Consider the following 17245-nt stretch of genomic DNA (forward strand, 5'->3'; position numbering starts at 1 on the left):
TAATCCCTCCCACTCTGCTCGCCCCCGCATCGCACCATCGAGCGCTGTGCTCAGCCTCCTCCTCCTTCTCCTGCTGTGTGTGGCGAGAAAACGATAGATATAAAAACAGTCTGCCTAAAACTGCAAATCGACCTAGCGCAGACTGTTAAATGTCGACCAATTCTATCGTTCTGAAAACGTGATGGATTATAACGGTTTGCTCCCGGAAGAGCAGGTTCAAATGCATAATCGAGGTAGATAAGAACACGCGGATAAACAAGGGGTAGTGGTAGCACGCGAGCGGAGAGCACTTGCAGAAGACAAAGGTAACTGTGCTGCGAACTATGTGATGAATTAACAGTCCAGAAGAGCAACTGGGAGTGTGGAGGCACAGTTTGGGGGAAAAAACTCGAGAGATTGGCTTTTGAAATACGATCAGAGCGACATGCTTTCTCTGTTTTTCTCAGTGAAATCCACAAATGAACTCTCCGCGGTCGGAAAGCATAAAAACCCTAATATGACGATGCCCCGAAGTGGTAATGACAGTCAGTCGTTAGGAGAAGCTAAACCTTAATGCTAGAGACATATGTGCTATTCGTGGATAGAAGCAGAAAACTAAACACAAAGGAGAGATTCGTTTCAAAACACATTACCAGGAAATGGTGATGGTTTCACAGGCTATATCTTAGATGTTTGAAGGGACATGCATTTGATTCTTTGCGTTCCAAGTCAGACATCGAACTCAAGCCACGAACGCTGGCACTGAACTCTACGACGAAACGCACAAACCACTGTAGAGATTGAGTGGCTTTTCCCACATTTTTCTCATGCTAAGTGTGTCTACTTGAAGACTTCACATGTTGATGGAAGAGACTGACATAGATCTAACGACGCTATAGTTTTGACGAAAGCACTCAACGGATTGGCTGTCCATTCGCTTCAGCACCTCAGCACAGAGCGTTCCGGTAGGCTTCCTTCAGCACCTCAGCACAGAGCGTTCTGCTAGGCTTCCTTCAGCACCTCAGCACAGAGCGTTCTGCTAGGCTTCCTTCAGCACAGAGCATTCTGCTAGGCTTCCTTCAGCACCTCAGCACAGAGCGTTCTACTAGGCTTCCTTCAGCACTACGGACAGCTACCAAAATGACACGGCTGCGCAAGAAAGCTTTCATTGCACTTTTCTTATTCACCCTCTTCATCTTCGGGACCATGATGGGCCTCAGAACACTGAAACCCAGCGATGGCTTCTCAGACCTGGCCCCGGGAATGGGAGAGTTTGTGGGGGAAAGAGGAGGCGACCGGCGACGGCCAGTTTCAAACGACATGGTAGTTTCCCCTGGTCAGTCCCATCTAGCCAGCGACACCAAAGTCGTCTTCACAAAATCCGACCGTGACTACAGTATATTCTACGACGTACAAATCTTCTATTACCTATGGTACGGCAACCCACAGATGGACGGTAAATATATTCACTGGGACCATGTTCTAGTACCGCACTGGGACCCTAAGATCGCCGCCAGCCACGCCAAAGGAAGACACACTCCTCCGGAGGACATAGCGTCGAGTTTCTACCCGGAGCTAGGACCATACAGTTCCAGAGACCCCACCGTGCTGGAGTCACACATGTCGCAGATTGAAGCGGCTGCAGCAGGTAAGGGATTTCGGCACCACTAACCCATCCAAACTGAAATAACATTATCAAGCGGTGTCCTGGACATGATACTGTAGCTCTCAAATATTGACAGTAGCTTCACTTAAACTCCCCCATTCAATCTGCACCAATGTTGTGCACCTAATGCTTTTGAGCTTTCATATGAAAGGGGATGTGTTATAGACCTACCCTTCTGTCAATAGTCATACCAGAGACTGTCCTCACTAACTGTTTCGCCCCAGGGGTACTGGTTCTGTCTTGGTACCCGCCTGGCATTGCAGACAACCATGGTGAGCCATGTGAAGACCTGGTGCCTGCTGTCATGGACGCTGCCCACAGACACAGCATCAAGGTAACTGGTGAGAGAACCGGTATGTTTTTACACTTTCTGGTGCTTTACTGAATAAATACATGTCTGGCCACGGGGTTGGGGTCCATTCCATTCCAATTCAGTAAATTGGAATTTCAGTTTTCTTCTGGAATGGACTGAATTCAAAAGGAATTGGCCTCAACCCTGGCTGGCTGACTGGCCGTCTGGTAGTGATGATTGGTTGGTAGGTGTTAAGGGTTATGTTGTTCACTCAGATCCTAAACTTGAGATTCAGAAAATAGACCTACATTCTTCTGTAACAGTCTGTCACAAGAGACTACGTTAACTCAGACCTTTGTTGTAGTAGTCTAAGTGAGTATCAGTCCTGGCCTTTGTACCTAACTAAATACATAGACTTTGAAATATTCACACTACAAAAACAGCCACTGTGTATGTATAAATTCACTGTATTCCCTTGAAGACAAACACAATGCATTTCTTTTTTAGGGTGTGTGATGTTGGTTTTGGAATGTATTTTCTATGCCTAAAACCATCTGTTCTAGCCCACTTTCTTCCTCCATCTTGTATATTATTGATGTAGTCAGAGAAAACCCATTTCTTCAACAACCTCCCAAGTCTTTGGGTGCTTCACAAGGCCCTCTGAAGGCAGACTTTTTTTTCTTCAGTATTTTAAAACCGAAGAAAGACCGTTTCCAATTGACGGAGGAGTGACTCAGGGGATACCGTTCAAGGCACTGTTGTACTGTTTGACTTTCAGTCTATTGGAGCAATTAGAGATGTTCTGTACACACATGCACGAACGCACGCACGCACGCACGCACACAACATTGGCCTCAAAGGCATAACTGGGGCTGATCATGCAGCCTGAGGTCTGTGTGCATGGCACGAGATGGTCTCTCTCTCTCTCACACACACACACACACACACACACACACACACACACACACACACACACACACACACACACACACACACACACACACACACACACACACACACAGTACAGTGCATGCAGTTAGTTAAATATAGCCCAAGGTTCTTCTTTCCATCCGCTTTCATATGTAGAATATGGCAGGCTTACATTTGCAGAAGACAGTGCAGACTTTACTTCCAACAGTGTGTGTAGTGTGGAATTGAATGAATAATGAGAAGTACTGTAGGTCTTTGTGGGACTTACACAACAGTAACGGTTTGTATCTCTGTATGACTAACCTGAGGGCTAACGCTGCCATGTTCTGTTCCAACCAGTGTTGTAGAATCACTGCCACACAGGAATTATAGGTTGAGGTAGAGGGACTGAGAGATCTCTTTCCTTGCATACTTCCTCAGTGTATCTGTGCCGGCCTGTGTCTTTTCTACTTATATAGCCTTTAATATGCACACTGACTGTTCCATTCACTGACCTTGTTTACATGATCGTCACCTTAAATCATGAATAAGAATATACAGAGCCTAATGTGTAAACATTATACTGCCTCAGGCCTAGCTTATTATTACGCCTCGCAAAAAAACGATGACAAAACAAACATCTGTGTTAAATATTTAGATGTTCCAATAACGATCGACGTTCCCAGTTTACAGTAAGCGTAGCTGCACCTAAGGGCAGAATGCTAATAGGAGAATCTGTTCCCACTACACAGCACAAAGTGTGAACAAACAAACTGAAAAACAGCTTCTCATCTCATGTACAGGCGCGCGCACACGCACACACACACACACACACACACACACACAGTTTATTCAGCTGAGGAAAGGAACAGATTGAACAGCACATCAGCTCACCTTGCCACTCAGCCTTTCTGACTTCAAAACCAGCAAAGACACAAACTGACAGCTCGGCGAGCGAGTGAGCCTGGTCGCTGCTGTGCCAAACACAGTGTTGCCATGGAAACTCTTTATGAAAGAGAGTCAGAGAGAGGGAGTGGGTGTTCTTTCCTTTCTATGTAGCCCACCACGCTCCTTCATGGCTCGACGGTTCTATCAGCGGTTGTCGGTGAGCTGAAGTAGACCTTTTGCTATACATCAGCTGAGGTAAACTTCCTAGTCGTCAGGCAGTTTAACCCTGGTCCCAAATCTGTTTGTGCTGTCTCGACAATGACAGTAGGTGTAGGCTATACAGCCCAAACAGATATGGGATCAGGCTAGTCTAACCCTGGAGTGAGAGAGGGCAGCCACCACTCAGCAGTATGTCAGCTCTACTGCCACAGTCCCATTCATGTCATTTGGATCATTCACAGTAATCTGTGTCACACAGCAATCAGTCATTTGAATGCTGAGAGACTCCCTGTTGATCCTTCAAGGTGTGGTATGTGGAATGTGGATCAGATCCAGGTCTCCCTTGAAAAATTGTTTTAAAACCTCAAGGGATTTCATCCTGGTTGGATGTATAGATCGTATATGTATGCCATCTACTGTATCTCCAAGTAAGGCCCTTGTGTGGTTCATTGAAAGGTTGGCAGGCATTGTCTATCAGTTGCAGCAAAGACAGAGGCATAGAGAGAAAACGGCCATAGGTACCTTACCTTAATACTTTAAGGTATTAAGGTAACCCCAGTGGCCTAGCGGTTAGAGCGTTGGGCTAGTAACCGAAAGGTTGCAAATTCAAATCCCTGAGCTGATAAGGTACAATCTGTCTTCTGCCCTTGAACAGGCAGTTAACCCACTGTTCCTAGGCCGTCATTGAAAATAAGAATTTGTTCTTAACTGACTTGCCTAGTTAAATAAAAAAGTATATTTTTCAAAAAGGTAGAGAGTATTATTGCTTTAAAGTAGAGAGCAGTATCATGCTTATTATGTATCTCCAGCAGATAAAGTTCACTGCACTACCACTGGAAGGAATATATCTCCAAATCACTTTTCTTTTCTTAAAGGAGGATGGAGGATCACTTAAGACATGACAGAGAGGGTGAGGTCCTGAGTTTGGATATTGGATATGACCGCTGGGAGCTAAGAGCCTCTGCTTCAGTGCTTCGCTCTTCCTCCCTCCAGTCTTTTTTTAATTTTCAAGAACTTAGCTCCTGCCCTGTGCCATTCTATCACCTTATGTCTTTACACTCAGGATACAAGCTCTCACATCGCCAGGCACACGTGCACACACGCACCCACCCACACACACCCACCCACCCACACACACACACACACACAGAGAGAGGCCCTGGAGTCAGAGAAGGATTTATAGATGATCTGCCAGTTATAGGCAATCTCTGATTGGCTGATCCCAGCCCGGAGGCCTCTAACACTCTAGTCTGACAGGGTCAATTTCATCTGTTATTCTGGAAGGACACTGGAGTCCATGACATTTGATTAAACACATATTGCACATGAATTACCCGAGGAACAGGTTCTATACTCTTAGAAAAAGAGGAGAATCCTTTTGTGTTCCATGTAGATACCTCTCTGGAAAGGGTTCTACCTGGAACCAAAAAGGTTTATTCAAAGGGTTTTCCTATGGGGACAGCCAAAGATCCCTTTTTATGTCCTAAATAACACCTTTTTCTAAGAGAGTACTATTTACCGATGGATATGCCAGTTGTAGGGCAACATGGCGAAATGCATTGGTTATGAACAATAATCAGAATCACTTTATTCGCAAAGTACATTTACACATACCCAGAATTTAACTTAGTGAGAAGCTGCTGCCATGAAGACATTCTACAAACAAAATACAGACACAAAGTCAACATACAGAACATACTGTATAATACACTCTTTAAAAAAAGGTGCTATCTAGAACCTAAAAGTGTTATTTGGCTGTCCCCATAGGAGAACCATTTGAAAAACCCTTTTGGGTTCCATGTAGAACCCTTTCCACAGAGGGTTCTACATGGAACCAAAAATGGCTCTACCTGGAACCACAAATAATTATCCTACGCGGACAGCTGAAGAAACCTTTTGGAACCCTTTTTTGTAACAGTGTATAAATACAGTGACTTTGTTGGAAAGCGAGGTATCGACAGTACTTATTCTTTCTCTATGCCAGTGCATTGAACAGTCAATGCCTTACTGCATTTCAATGCAACAATAAAATGGCAATGTGCTGATATACTAATGAATGTGAACATTGCTTTTCATTAGGTCTTCATTTACAGGACAGTGTTTACATTCAAGTGGTATAATAATGTTTCAAAGACTATGAAAATGTGTACTGCAGACAGTATTGTCCTCTTTATTAAGAGTTTATAATGATCAGTATCATTATACTCGGTTCACACAGGTGGCGTTCCACATCCAGCCGTACAAGGGACGGACTGACCTCAGCATGCACGATAACATCAAATACATCATTGACAAGTAGGTTGACCTTCCACTGTCCTATGCATCAACATGTCCTCTTCTCTCTCTCTCAAACTACATCATTGACAATTAGGTCAGTCTTAAACAATTCACACATCTCTCCATTCCTCTTCTCTTACTCTCTTATCATTTACCTTTTTTTGTCATTTAGCAGACACTCTTATCCAGAGCCATTTGCATACATTTTCATACTTTATTTTCATACTGGTCCCCCGTGGGAATCAAACCCACAACCCTGGCATTGCAAGCGCCATGCTCTACCAACTGAGCTACACGTTAACAAGCAGGTTGGACTTTGACTGTTCTGTACATCCACTTCCTCTAGCCAGCCACTCCACTTCTTTCTCTCTCTCAAACTCATACAGATTAAGATGTTCTTATCACGTACTTTAAGCCAAAGGTCAGAGCTCTGCTTTCCATGTCAATTTCAACTTTCATGTCAACTTTGATCTGGAGAAATCTGAGTCTTCTTCGGGTCTAAAGGAGGTCGAGGAATGAAACGCAAGTGGCCTTTGTCCTGATTTCACTTTCATTTTTAGAGTATTAGTCAGAGGGCTTGAGACAATTGTGCCACTAAAAGATTAGTACCTGTGGGAAAATGTATGAAAATAGTTTGGCTTTGGAAGAGACCAGTAGTAGCCTGCAGGTCCCAGATCTGTTTGTGCAGTCTTGTCAACTCCTATGGTCATTGTCATGCCAAACATATTTATAACAACGACCAAACATATGTAGGATCTTCATTTGAGCCAGTTTGCTACAGCAGGAAAATAATCCTGCAGCAATAGGTATGTGAATTATTATGTGGATAAAAATGCATGGACATTTTTGTAGGGGTTGATACACTTTTCATAAGGGAAAGTCAAGTCTGAAATTTCAAAGTGGAAATTACAAACTTTAGAAGCCTTTTTAACCCTCAAATACACTACAAGTTTAACATTTCCTGCATTGCAGGAAAGTTCTCCTGCTACAGGGTGATCAAATTAAGATCTTACATTTGTAGGAGCCGGTTACAGTGCACCAACAGATCGAGACCAGGCTAGACCAGTAGAGGACAGAAATATGAAGATGACATGTTTTATATAATGAGGCATGATAGTGATCCACCTTAACATTGTCCCAACCTTTAGACACCCTCTGTGGTAGGGCGGTAGGGTTAGCGTATCGTAGTCAAGCTAACTGAACAGTGATGATCGTGACTGAGGCCAACTTCTGCAAAAGCAACTGTGCTAGCCATCTGCCTGAAAATAAACCAGAGAGAATGAGTGTGAGATAGAGGGGGAGGGGGGGGGGTACATTTATAAATGCTGATCTCTCCATCTAGTGTTCACACATTCCAAATTTGCTCTTGAAAATAATAGCATCATTTCACATAATAGCATTTTCAGTAGACATCTGGCCCTTCACTCAATTGAGAACCCTTGTGTTGGCAGAACCTCCTGCTTTGTAACAAGTGTAAAACAACACACTTTTATATAATAATCTCTGACTGTAAAATCAAATCACCCATGTAGGTGATACACATTGGGAGTGGAAGATTGGCTACCTATGGAGTCATGATATGTTTTTCATCTTGCTTGTTCACTTCTCTATAAAAATAAGTCTGATTTGTATGTATACTGCAATTCAGCTTCTAGCTGCATAAGTAAACATGAACTAAAGTAAACAAAATCTTGACCTCATAGGTACGGGAACCATGGCGCCTTCTACCGCTTCAGGTCGACCACGGGGCGGATCCTTCCTCTGTTCTATGTCTACGACTCCTACCTGACCCCGCCTGAGGCCTGGGCCGACCTGCTCCACCCCGCCGGCGCCCACACCCTCCGCGGCACGCTCTACGACGGCGTCTTCCTCGCCCTGGTCGTAGAGGAACGCCACAAACACGACATCCTGGCCGGTGGCTTCGACGGCATGTATACGTACTTCGCCTCCAACGGCTTCTCCTTCGGCTCCTCTCACCAGAACTGGAAGGCGGTCAAGGACTTCTGTGACGGTAACAACCTGCTGTTTGTACCCAGCGCCGGGCCGGGATACGTCGACACCGCAGTGAGGCCATGGAACAACCACAACACGAGGAATAGGGTCAACGGACGCTATTATGAGACCAGCCTACAGGCTGCGCTGTCGGTGCGGCCGGAGATCGTGACCATCACGTCGTTCAACGAGTGGCATGAGGGGACACAGATTGAGAAGGCGGTGCCCAGGAAGACGGTGACGCGGCTGTATCTGGACTACCAGCCCCACCGGTCAGATCTATACCTGGAACTCACCAGGAAGTGGGCCGAACACTTCAACAAGGAGAAAGACAAGTGGCTCATGTAGAGGACAGGAGTCCTGACTGGACTGGGTCGATGGGAATAATACCTTTTGGGTGTGACTGGAGCAAGTAAAACTGAGGAGCTTTTCACACTACTGAGCTGAGCCGAACCGAGCCGAGCCAAACCAAGCTGTACTGAGCTGTCCTGGTTAGTGGTTACTATCCACCATAGTTGCTGGAACCTGCTGGAAAAAATGGAAAGAAAATAGCACAGCCAACACAGTTTGGTTCAGCATGGTAGTGAGAAAAGGGTAGGAGTGGCCTCATTGCTGGGTATTCTGGGTCCTTGTGAATATAAACCATATTTATTTTGACAGTGAAGCAAAAATGTGCCAATTTGGCCCCATACTCCAGCATTTTGGATTTGAGATCAAATGTTTTTCATATGAGGTGAGAGTACAACATGTCACCTTTTATTTGAGGGTATTTTCATACATATGTTTTACCGTTTAGAAATTAAAACCTTAATGTATCTAGTCCCCTCCCCATTCAAATACGTTTTTTATCTTCTCATAAGTATTTGGGCAAATTAACTTATAGCATATTAAAGTATTCAAAAGTTTAGTATTTGGTCCCATATTCATAGCACGCAATGACTACGTCAAGCTTGTGACTCTATAAACTTGTTGGATGCATTTGCAGTTTGTCTTGGTTGTGTTACAGATTATGTTTTGCCCAATAGAACTGAATGGTGAATAATGTACTGGAGTCCCTTTTAATGTAAATAAGAATAGAAGATGTTTCTGAACACTTCTACATTCATTTGGATGCTGCCACGATTATGGATAGTAATGAATATATCCTGAATAATGATGAGTGAGAAAGTTACAGAGGAACAAAGATCACACCGACCCCAAAAATGCTAACCTCCCCTGTTATTGGTAATGGTGAGAGCTTAGCATATATTTTTTTTTTTTGGGGGGGGGGGGGTATACACTTTTGACTACTTTAATACACTATAAGTGAATTTGTCCAAATACTTATAATAATTTTTTTATTCAAATGGGGGGACTATATACACAAAAGTGCTTTCATTTCTAAACTGTAAAACAGATACGTACGAAAATGCCCTCAAATAAAAGGTGACATTCCGTAGTCGCCTCATATGAAACATTTGATCTCAATTCCAAAATGCTGGAGTATAGAGCCAAATGTACACATTTTATCTTCACTGTCCAAATAAATACAAGTAGCGTATGCTTTTTACTGGAGCAAATGGGACCGATACGGCTCACACCATTGATTTAGCAACAATTCCACCTGGCCTATCAGAGGGCAAGATGAAGGTTCCACTATATTGCTTACACCTATCCAATCCTCTCAGATCTGCAAAAGCATCTAGGGGGAGGGTCTAGGGGTTGGTTTGGGGATTCAGGGGTACACTCATGATTGAACCTGTCTCTGTTTTCGTCAACTCTTCTGTTCTTCTCTCAAATGAAGTTTTCCATTGATGTGAATTTCATCCCGATACCTGTTTTTTTTAAACATTTGAATACACAACACAAATACTTTTGTACAAAGTTTCATTGGTTGGTTTACGTCAACTTATGTTAGTGCCAAGAAATAGCCTGTTTTGAGTGACTTAAGTCTATTCCTTTCAGATGAGTTCTGTTGTGATGATCGCCACAGTAATGATATAGCCACTGGGGTTTGTGTAGTGTGGGTGAGCTTTGAGACTTTCTGACATTGAGGACTTATTCTTTCCTGTATTACTTTTAAATGGTGAAAAATAAACGTATTGTCTGGTTACTATGTGGGAATCTTCGGTGTGTTTGAAATAGGGTGGTTTTGACTCAACCGAATCAGCAAGGGTCAGACCCACCATCTGGGAAGGAGCCTGTCCTGTAACACACTCTTCTGTCATTGTTAAGCCGTAGCAGGCTGCCTGGTCCCTTCCCAACACACTACACTAGCTACTTTAGCAGTCAGCTCAGGACAAATAGAAACCATGGGTCCAGTGCTGAGTCTCTGTCCTGCTCCACACCCACCCCCACACTGCCCAAGCACGTTAGCCGTTAACACCAACTAACCAACCAGGCGTGGTGCGGTTAGAAATGTCAGGCTTCACAGCACCGTGCGACGGCCGGCCCCGACACTCATCATCACCGATCCTTCTAGTACCAGGTGACAGATCAGATGATGCGTTCATACAATTATAGCTTCCTGATTCGTACCTCAGAATGTCAACCGTAGAAGGGCAGTGAACTGAGAGGGGAGAGATGAAGAAAGCGAGCGAGAGAGAAGAGAAAGGGACAGAGAATCAAAGAGAGAGAGAAGTATGAAAATAGAATTGACTGACAAAACAGTAGGAGGGCGTAAATAAGGAAGTCATTTAGTTTTAGAAAGCCTGTTGTTCCTTGCGACTAGCATCCTCTTAGCCTGGAATCCAAACTGATATTCATTCTACAATGGTGAAACAAAGTATATCAGTTCAGATTCTAAAGGAGCATAATCCATACGCTAGAAAAAAGAAAGGCACGAGAGACAGAGACAGATACAGAGAGAGAGGAAATGTATCTAAAGGCAGCAGGGTTGGCCGGGGGGGATGTCGTCGAGGGAATTCTGCCACTCAGAGAGTTCCAAACCAAAGCACTTAAAAACAGGAAGCCCATTAAGCTAGTTCAATAATGCAGAACATTCAAAGAGACACAATCAAGTGGATTTTTGCACATTAAAAAACAGTTACTCTTCAGAGCTCCACAGGGAGACTGATGCAGACACCTCAGCTAACCTGTCCATCTGGTCAACATGTCAGTAAGTAAAACAGTTATAGATGATGACATTACATCAAAAATGACATGTTAAAAACGGTTATATTGTGAACATTGAAGAAAAAACAAATAGTTTTGCATTGCCAGGTTAGTTTGCTCGTGTCTAAATGTACTGCACTGTATTGTTAGAGCAGCATTTGCTACTTACATCTCCCATTATTCGACATCCTTGAATACACAGAGATCATTTGCAGGTTCAGAATGAAACGGTACGGATACATGACGCACGCGATGCCATAACAATTTGCATTCCACACACATTTGGCAAAAAATGCAATGCTAAGTACTGCATGGGGAGTGATAGTCTGTTTTAACAACAACGCTTTTTCTTTCTGCGCCATCAGGAATAAATGTCACCTTTAATGTTTCCAGTGGGACTGGATGTAAAAAGGAATGTTGCTACAGAGGATTTGTGCTCTAGTCAACCGTTTTCCACACTACATTCAGCGGCCAGCCACTGTTCAAGCCCAATTCATAATAGACCGCTAGTCCACTACCAGAATTGACCTGATCCACACTGAAATGTAGCACATGATTGCTTTCTACCCTCAGCAACCAGTCTGGGGTTGGTTGGGTTACTATTGATTGAGGTTATGGAGGAGGGTATGGAGACCTGATCTTGAACTAGGTATTAACAACAGAAAGAGTTAAGTACACAGCACAGTGCATAGAGACACCTCAGTTGGATAAGGAACAGGAACGGTTTCTCCAGTAATAAAAAGGTTGACTTGAATTTTCATGGGGGATGTACAGGTGGAGGTTGAGGCTGCTATGTTGGAGTAGGCTGGGGTGGTGGGACCTGGGGCTGAGGGGGTGGGTCCTGGGTTGATAGGTCTTGGGACTGATGGAACTGGGCACCAGTCTGTTTCTCTGTGTCTGATGCTGTGCTGCCGTCTCTGCAGGGGCACCGACACTGGCATGACTCTCCCTGTCTAATTACGATGACAGGCAGACTCAGGCCTATCTGCTGCAGAGCTGTCCCTAGCAGACAAGACAGAGGGCATGTCAAATAATATTTTTAAAAGTCAATATATCCATACAAATTGTACAGTACAACAACCTCACAGATACGGTCTTGTTGCTAGCATTACAACATCTACAGCTCTGCAACTGCTAATGTATAGCGACCAAATACATTGAAATGATCAACATGTAGAATACGTGTAAAAACCACACCTAAATTCATCAGAGGTGACATATGTCGGTAAATATTACGAAGCAAAAGATGAATCTCCATAAATTACCTGTTTTCCCTCCCATTGGTATTTCTGTGGTGAAATAGAGCTTCTCTAGTGTCGAGCCACTTTGTTGTTGCTGAAATACAACAGAACAAGAGAAGAGAGCATGTACAGCATATAATTAACAGAATGTCAATGCCTCGTGGCTAAACAGAGGAAAAGTTTCATTAAAACAACTGAAGGTCATTTAACAGTTGGACTGGATGAGATCCAGCAGGCCAATGATTGGACGACCCTCTCCATATTTTAATTAAAAGACCAAATGATTGGACTGCGGCCATCTCCATATTCTAATTAGCTGGCTTTACTACCCTCCAGGTTAGGAGGTTTCAATAAAGCATCTAGAATAATGACACAAATAACGTATGACAACAAATTATCAATTCATAAAAAATTGTCCGATAAAAACATGTAAGAATGTTTTATTATTAGACCAACATCTAATAGAAAAACGTATTATCTGCTTATAACTTATAATGTGCCTGACTTGTTATAATTATAATAACAACCTATTAGTAAGTTGTTAATGATGACTCACGGATAGCTGTGTCTGCATGTCCTGCAGCCTCGGGTCATTGACACTGTTCAACAGCCACTGGAGGTTCTGAGTGGACAAAGTGATGGGCTGGATGGTACTGTGGGCAGGGACTGTAGGAGGAGTAGAGTACCCCAGGGAGAGGGGTGTTAGTGGGGCCTGGAGGGAGGAGCTGGGGGGTGGAGGGTATGGGCCTGGTTGAGAATAGATGGAGGACATGGCAGCTGGCTGTAGTAGTACGCTCTGGGTGGAGCCTGGTTGGGAATGGAGGGTGGTGGTTGGCTGTGGTAGTACACTCTGGGTGGAGCCTGGTTGGGAATGGAGGGTGGTGGTTGGCTGTGGTAGTACACTCTGGGTGGAGCCTGGTTGGGAATGGAGGGTGGTGGTTGGCTGTGGTAGTACACTCTGGGTGGAGCCTGGTTGGGAATGGAGGGATGCTGCAGGTTGTTGTGGTAGGCTCTGATTGGATGGCTGTTCTGGATTCACCTCATGGTTAGGTGTATCACTGATCATGAGAGAAACAGGAACTGGACAGGGTTCACCAGGGGTGAGGAGAACGGTGGGCTGGGGTACAGGACGGGGTTCACTAGGGGTAGAGTCAGAGGGTTCAGGACAGGTAGAAATGAAAGGGTGAGATGCTTCTGGAAGCACCACGGTTAGAGATGGGTTCTCCAAACTACACGAGGGCACTGCCCCCGATGACACATCTGGATAAGATAGGGGACAGATAAAGGTTTTTAAGGGCTTAACAGGAGACAAGGCATTTAGACCACAAAGCACTGGTGGTGTTCACCACAACATAGTACAGTACTCACCCTGTGGCTGGGGCTTGTCTTGAAACAGCATCTCAAACACCAGGTCCAGGGCATCAGACTGCCACAGGGACAAGACAACAGCAGAGTAACGTTAGTCTAACAGGCAAAACATATACAGCACATGTCTTAGTTACCATCTATTACATTTACCATACAGTATGCACAACTTATACATGTATACAATTAGCCCTGAGACATGACTGTAGTCTCTAATAGCATCTATATAGCCAATAGCAATGGGCTAACTGTATACTGTATATATACACACTCACCAGTCAGTTTATTAGGTACACCTATCTAGTATCGGGTCGGACCCCCCTTTCCTCCTGAACAGCCTGAATTCTTTGGGGCATTCTACAAGGCATCAGAAATATTACACAGGGATGTTGGTCCATGCTGACACGATGGCATTACGCAGTTGCTGCAGATTGGACGGTGGTACATTCATGCTGCCAACAGCCCGTTCTATCTCATCCCAAAGCTGTTCTATTTGGGCTGAGGTGTGGGGACTGAACAGGCCACGCTAGTAAACTGTCATGTTCCAGACAATGTTTATCCACTCCTCAATAGTCCAGTGTTGGTGATCGCATGCCCTCTGGAGCCGCTTCTTCTTGTTTTTAACTGATAGAAGGATCAACGAGTTGTGCGTTCCAAGATGCCGTTCTGCACACCACTGTTGTACTGCGCCGTTATTTGCATGTTTGTGGCCCGCTTCTTAGCTTGCACCATTCTTGCCATTCTCCGGTCAATCTCTCTCATCAACGAGCTGTTTTCGCCCACAAGACTGCCGCTGACTGGATGTTTTTGTTTGTCACATCATTCTCGGTGAACCCTAGACACTGTTGTGCGTGAAAAGCCCAGGAGGCCGGTCATTTCTGAGATACTGAATCCGGCGCGTCTGTCACCGACGATCGAAGTCGCTTAGGTCACTTGTTTTGCCCATTCTAACGTTCAATCAAACAGTAACTGAATGCCTCGATGCCTGTCTGCCTGCTTTATATAGCAAGCCACAGCCATGTGACTCACTGTCTGTAGGAGCGATCCATTTTTCGTGAACGGAGTGGTGTACCTAATAAACTGGACAGTGAGTGTATGTCTTTTTTAAAGACATATAGCATGGATGTTTATTCAGACAGTGTGTGATATTGAAAACGTGGAAAAAAAGAGTTACAAAATGACTTACATTATTTTCTCTGAACTGAGAATCAGTGGAAATCAGGCTCATATCACTGAGACATGGGGAACGAGGTTTCACATCCTGTGTTTCAAAACATGATTATTGATTAATTATAAGAGATGATTAGAGAGCACCGCATATTGAGAACAGATTTAAAAAGACAGGAAAATACAGAGAAAATCTATTGATTGCATGGATATTTGATCAGTAAGTCTTGACACATACCGTGTGAGACAGAAACAGATGAAATATGTCATTGTCAAAACATCATTAGTAAGTGCCATTTTCAGTCACATGGTGACTCACGTCTGAGAGGGAGTGGCTGTGAATTATGTCAGCTGACGGTCCAGGGTCGTGACTTTTGATGTTGTCCCTCGGACTGTTGGAGGAGCTTAGGGACTTATCACCATCTGTGTCCACCTGAAGGAGGGGTGGATCGCCTAGAAGAAATAACATACACAGATATTATTTTTTATAGGTCTCTCTTATACAGCAGCCAACCCTATTGCTACAACCCATAAGAATTTGAGATATAGTCCTGGCTTGGAGAAAGAAAGGTCATTTGAGTCCACAACTCTTAGCCTCATGGGTGAAGGGGCAGGATAAAGAAATACGCTCAGCAATAACGACAATGATCATTAATAACATGAGTTTATGCTGATGTAGCCTTTAGTGCCTTGAGGCCTGTGCTTTTGGGGGGGGGGGGGGCAAGGAGGTTCAAGCCACTAGTGTTGTACAGACACAAGCAGTTCTGCAGGATACATATGGAAACTCCCACTGGGAAGCCAACCCAAAAAGCAGGAGAGATAATGTTTCCTCAGCCTCTGACATCAATGTGAGTTGCATTCACAGATCACATGTAATAGATCTAAACCCCATCTGAGACTCATCTCCTCAGAGGGAGGAAGAGTCTACTGGGTTCTCTGGTATCAGAGGAACGGGCTAGAAAGACAAATTACAGTGTTATAGTTACAATGGAGTGTGAGAAGTGTGTGTGTGTGTGTGTGTGTGTGTGTGTGTGTGTGTGTGTGTGTGTGTGTGTGTGTGTGTGTGTGTGTGTGTGTGTGTGTGTGTGTGCAGAACTGGGCCCCAGAGGAACCTGCAGCAGCAGTATTAGAGGCTAAACCATAACAGCAGCAGTATCAATAGCTCCACCACAACAGCAGCAGTATTAATAGCTCCACCACAACAGCAGCAGTATCAATAGCTCCACCACAACAGCAGCAGTATCAATAGCTCCACCACAACAGCAGCAGTATCAATAGCTCCACCACAACAGCAGCAGTATCAATAGCTCCACAACAACAGCAGCAGTATTAATAACTCCACAACAACAGCAGCAGTATCAATAGCTCCACCACAATAGCAGCAGTATCAATAGCTCCACCACAACAGCAGCAGTATCAATAGCTCCACCACAATAGCAGCAGTATTAATAACTCCACAACAACAGCAGCAGTATCAATAGCTCCACCACAACAGCAGCAGTATCAATAGCTCCACCACAACAGCAGCAGTATCAATAGCTCCACCACAACAGCAGCAGTATCAATAGCTCCACAACAACAGCAGCAGTATTAATAACTCCACAACAACAGCAGCAGTATCAATAGCTCCACCACAATAGCAGCAGTATCAATAGCTCCACCACAATAGCAGCAGTATCAATAGCTCCACCACAACAGCAGCAGTATCAATAGCTCCACAACAACAGCAGCAGTATTAATAACTCCACAACAACAGCAGCAGTATCAATAGCTCCACCACAACAGCAGCAGTATCAATAGCTCCACAACAACAGCAGCAGTATTAATAACTCCACAACAACAGCAGCAGTATCAATAGCTCCACCACAAGGAGGTTCAAGCCACTAGTGTTGTACAGACACAAGCAGTTCTGCAGGATACATATGGAAACTCCCACTGGGAAGCCAACCCAAAAAGCAGGAGAGATAATGTTTCCTCAGCCTCTGACATCAATGTGAGTTGCATTCACAGATCACATGTAATAGATCTAAACCCCATCTGAGACTCATCTCCTCAGAGGGAGGAAGAGTCTACTGGGTTCTCTGGTATCAGAGGAACAGGCTAGAAAGACAAATTACAGTGTTATAGTTACAATGGAGTGTGAGAAGTGTGTGTGTG

General features: G+C 44.3%; 2 protein-coding genes across 3 annotated transcripts in view; one reads left to right on the forward strand and one right to left on the reverse strand.

Moving 5' to 3' along the window:
• Positions 1–10317, forward strand: LOC139554932 (glycoprotein endo-alpha-1,2-mannosidase-like protein). Its single transcript, XM_071368229.1, has 4 exons — positions 1–1627; positions 1870–1979; positions 6172–6248; positions 7934–10317. Exons 1-4 carry the CDS (start codon positions 1120–1122, stop codon positions 8568–8570), a joined length of 1332 nt encoding a protein of 443 aa, XP_071224330.1. The 5' UTR covers positions 1–1119; the 3' UTR covers positions 8571–10317.
• LOC139554926 (metal regulatory transcription factor 1-like) overlaps positions 6099–17245 on the reverse strand; it is a 25125-nt gene continuing 13978 nt past the window's right edge. For both annotated transcript variants that reach the window (XM_071368214.1, XM_071368213.1), the window contains exons 6-11: positions 15408–15541; positions 15108–15182; positions 13925–13982; positions 13113–13816; positions 12581–12650; positions 6099–12317 (exon numbers count right to left, since the gene is read on the reverse strand). In XM_071368214.1, coding sequence (XP_071224315.1) covers positions 12106–12317; positions 12581–12650; positions 13113–13816; positions 13925–13982; positions 15108–15182; positions 15408–15541 — 1253 coding nt within the window. In that variant the 3' untranslated portion in view covers positions 6099–12105. The remainder of the gene's footprint in view (positions 12318–12580; positions 12651–13112; positions 13817–13924; positions 13983–15107; positions 15183–15407; positions 15542–17245) is intronic.

Source organism: Salvelinus alpinus, chromosome 26 (genome assembly GCF_045679555.1).
Source record: "Salvelinus alpinus chromosome 26, SLU_Salpinus.1, whole genome shotgun sequence".
Taxonomy (NCBI): domain Eukaryota; kingdom Metazoa; phylum Chordata; class Actinopteri; order Salmoniformes; family Salmonidae; genus Salvelinus; species Salvelinus alpinus.

What these genes read in the sequence shown, in the direction of transcription:
- LOC139554932 (XM_071368229.1), top strand. Translation starts at nt 1,120, where the DNA reads ATGACACGGCTGCGCAAGAAAGCTTTCATTGCACTTTTCTTATTCACC. An exon ending in GATTGAAGCGGCTGCAGCAG is followed by an intron (nt 1,628 to 1,869) that starts GTAAGGGATTTC and finishes GTTTCGCCCCAG; the next exon opens with GGGTACTGGTTCTGTCTTGG. An exon ending in ATCAAATACATCATTGACAA is followed by an intron (nt 6,249 to 7,933) that starts GTAGGTTGACCT and finishes TTGACCTCATAG; the next exon opens with GTACGGGAACCATGGCGCCT.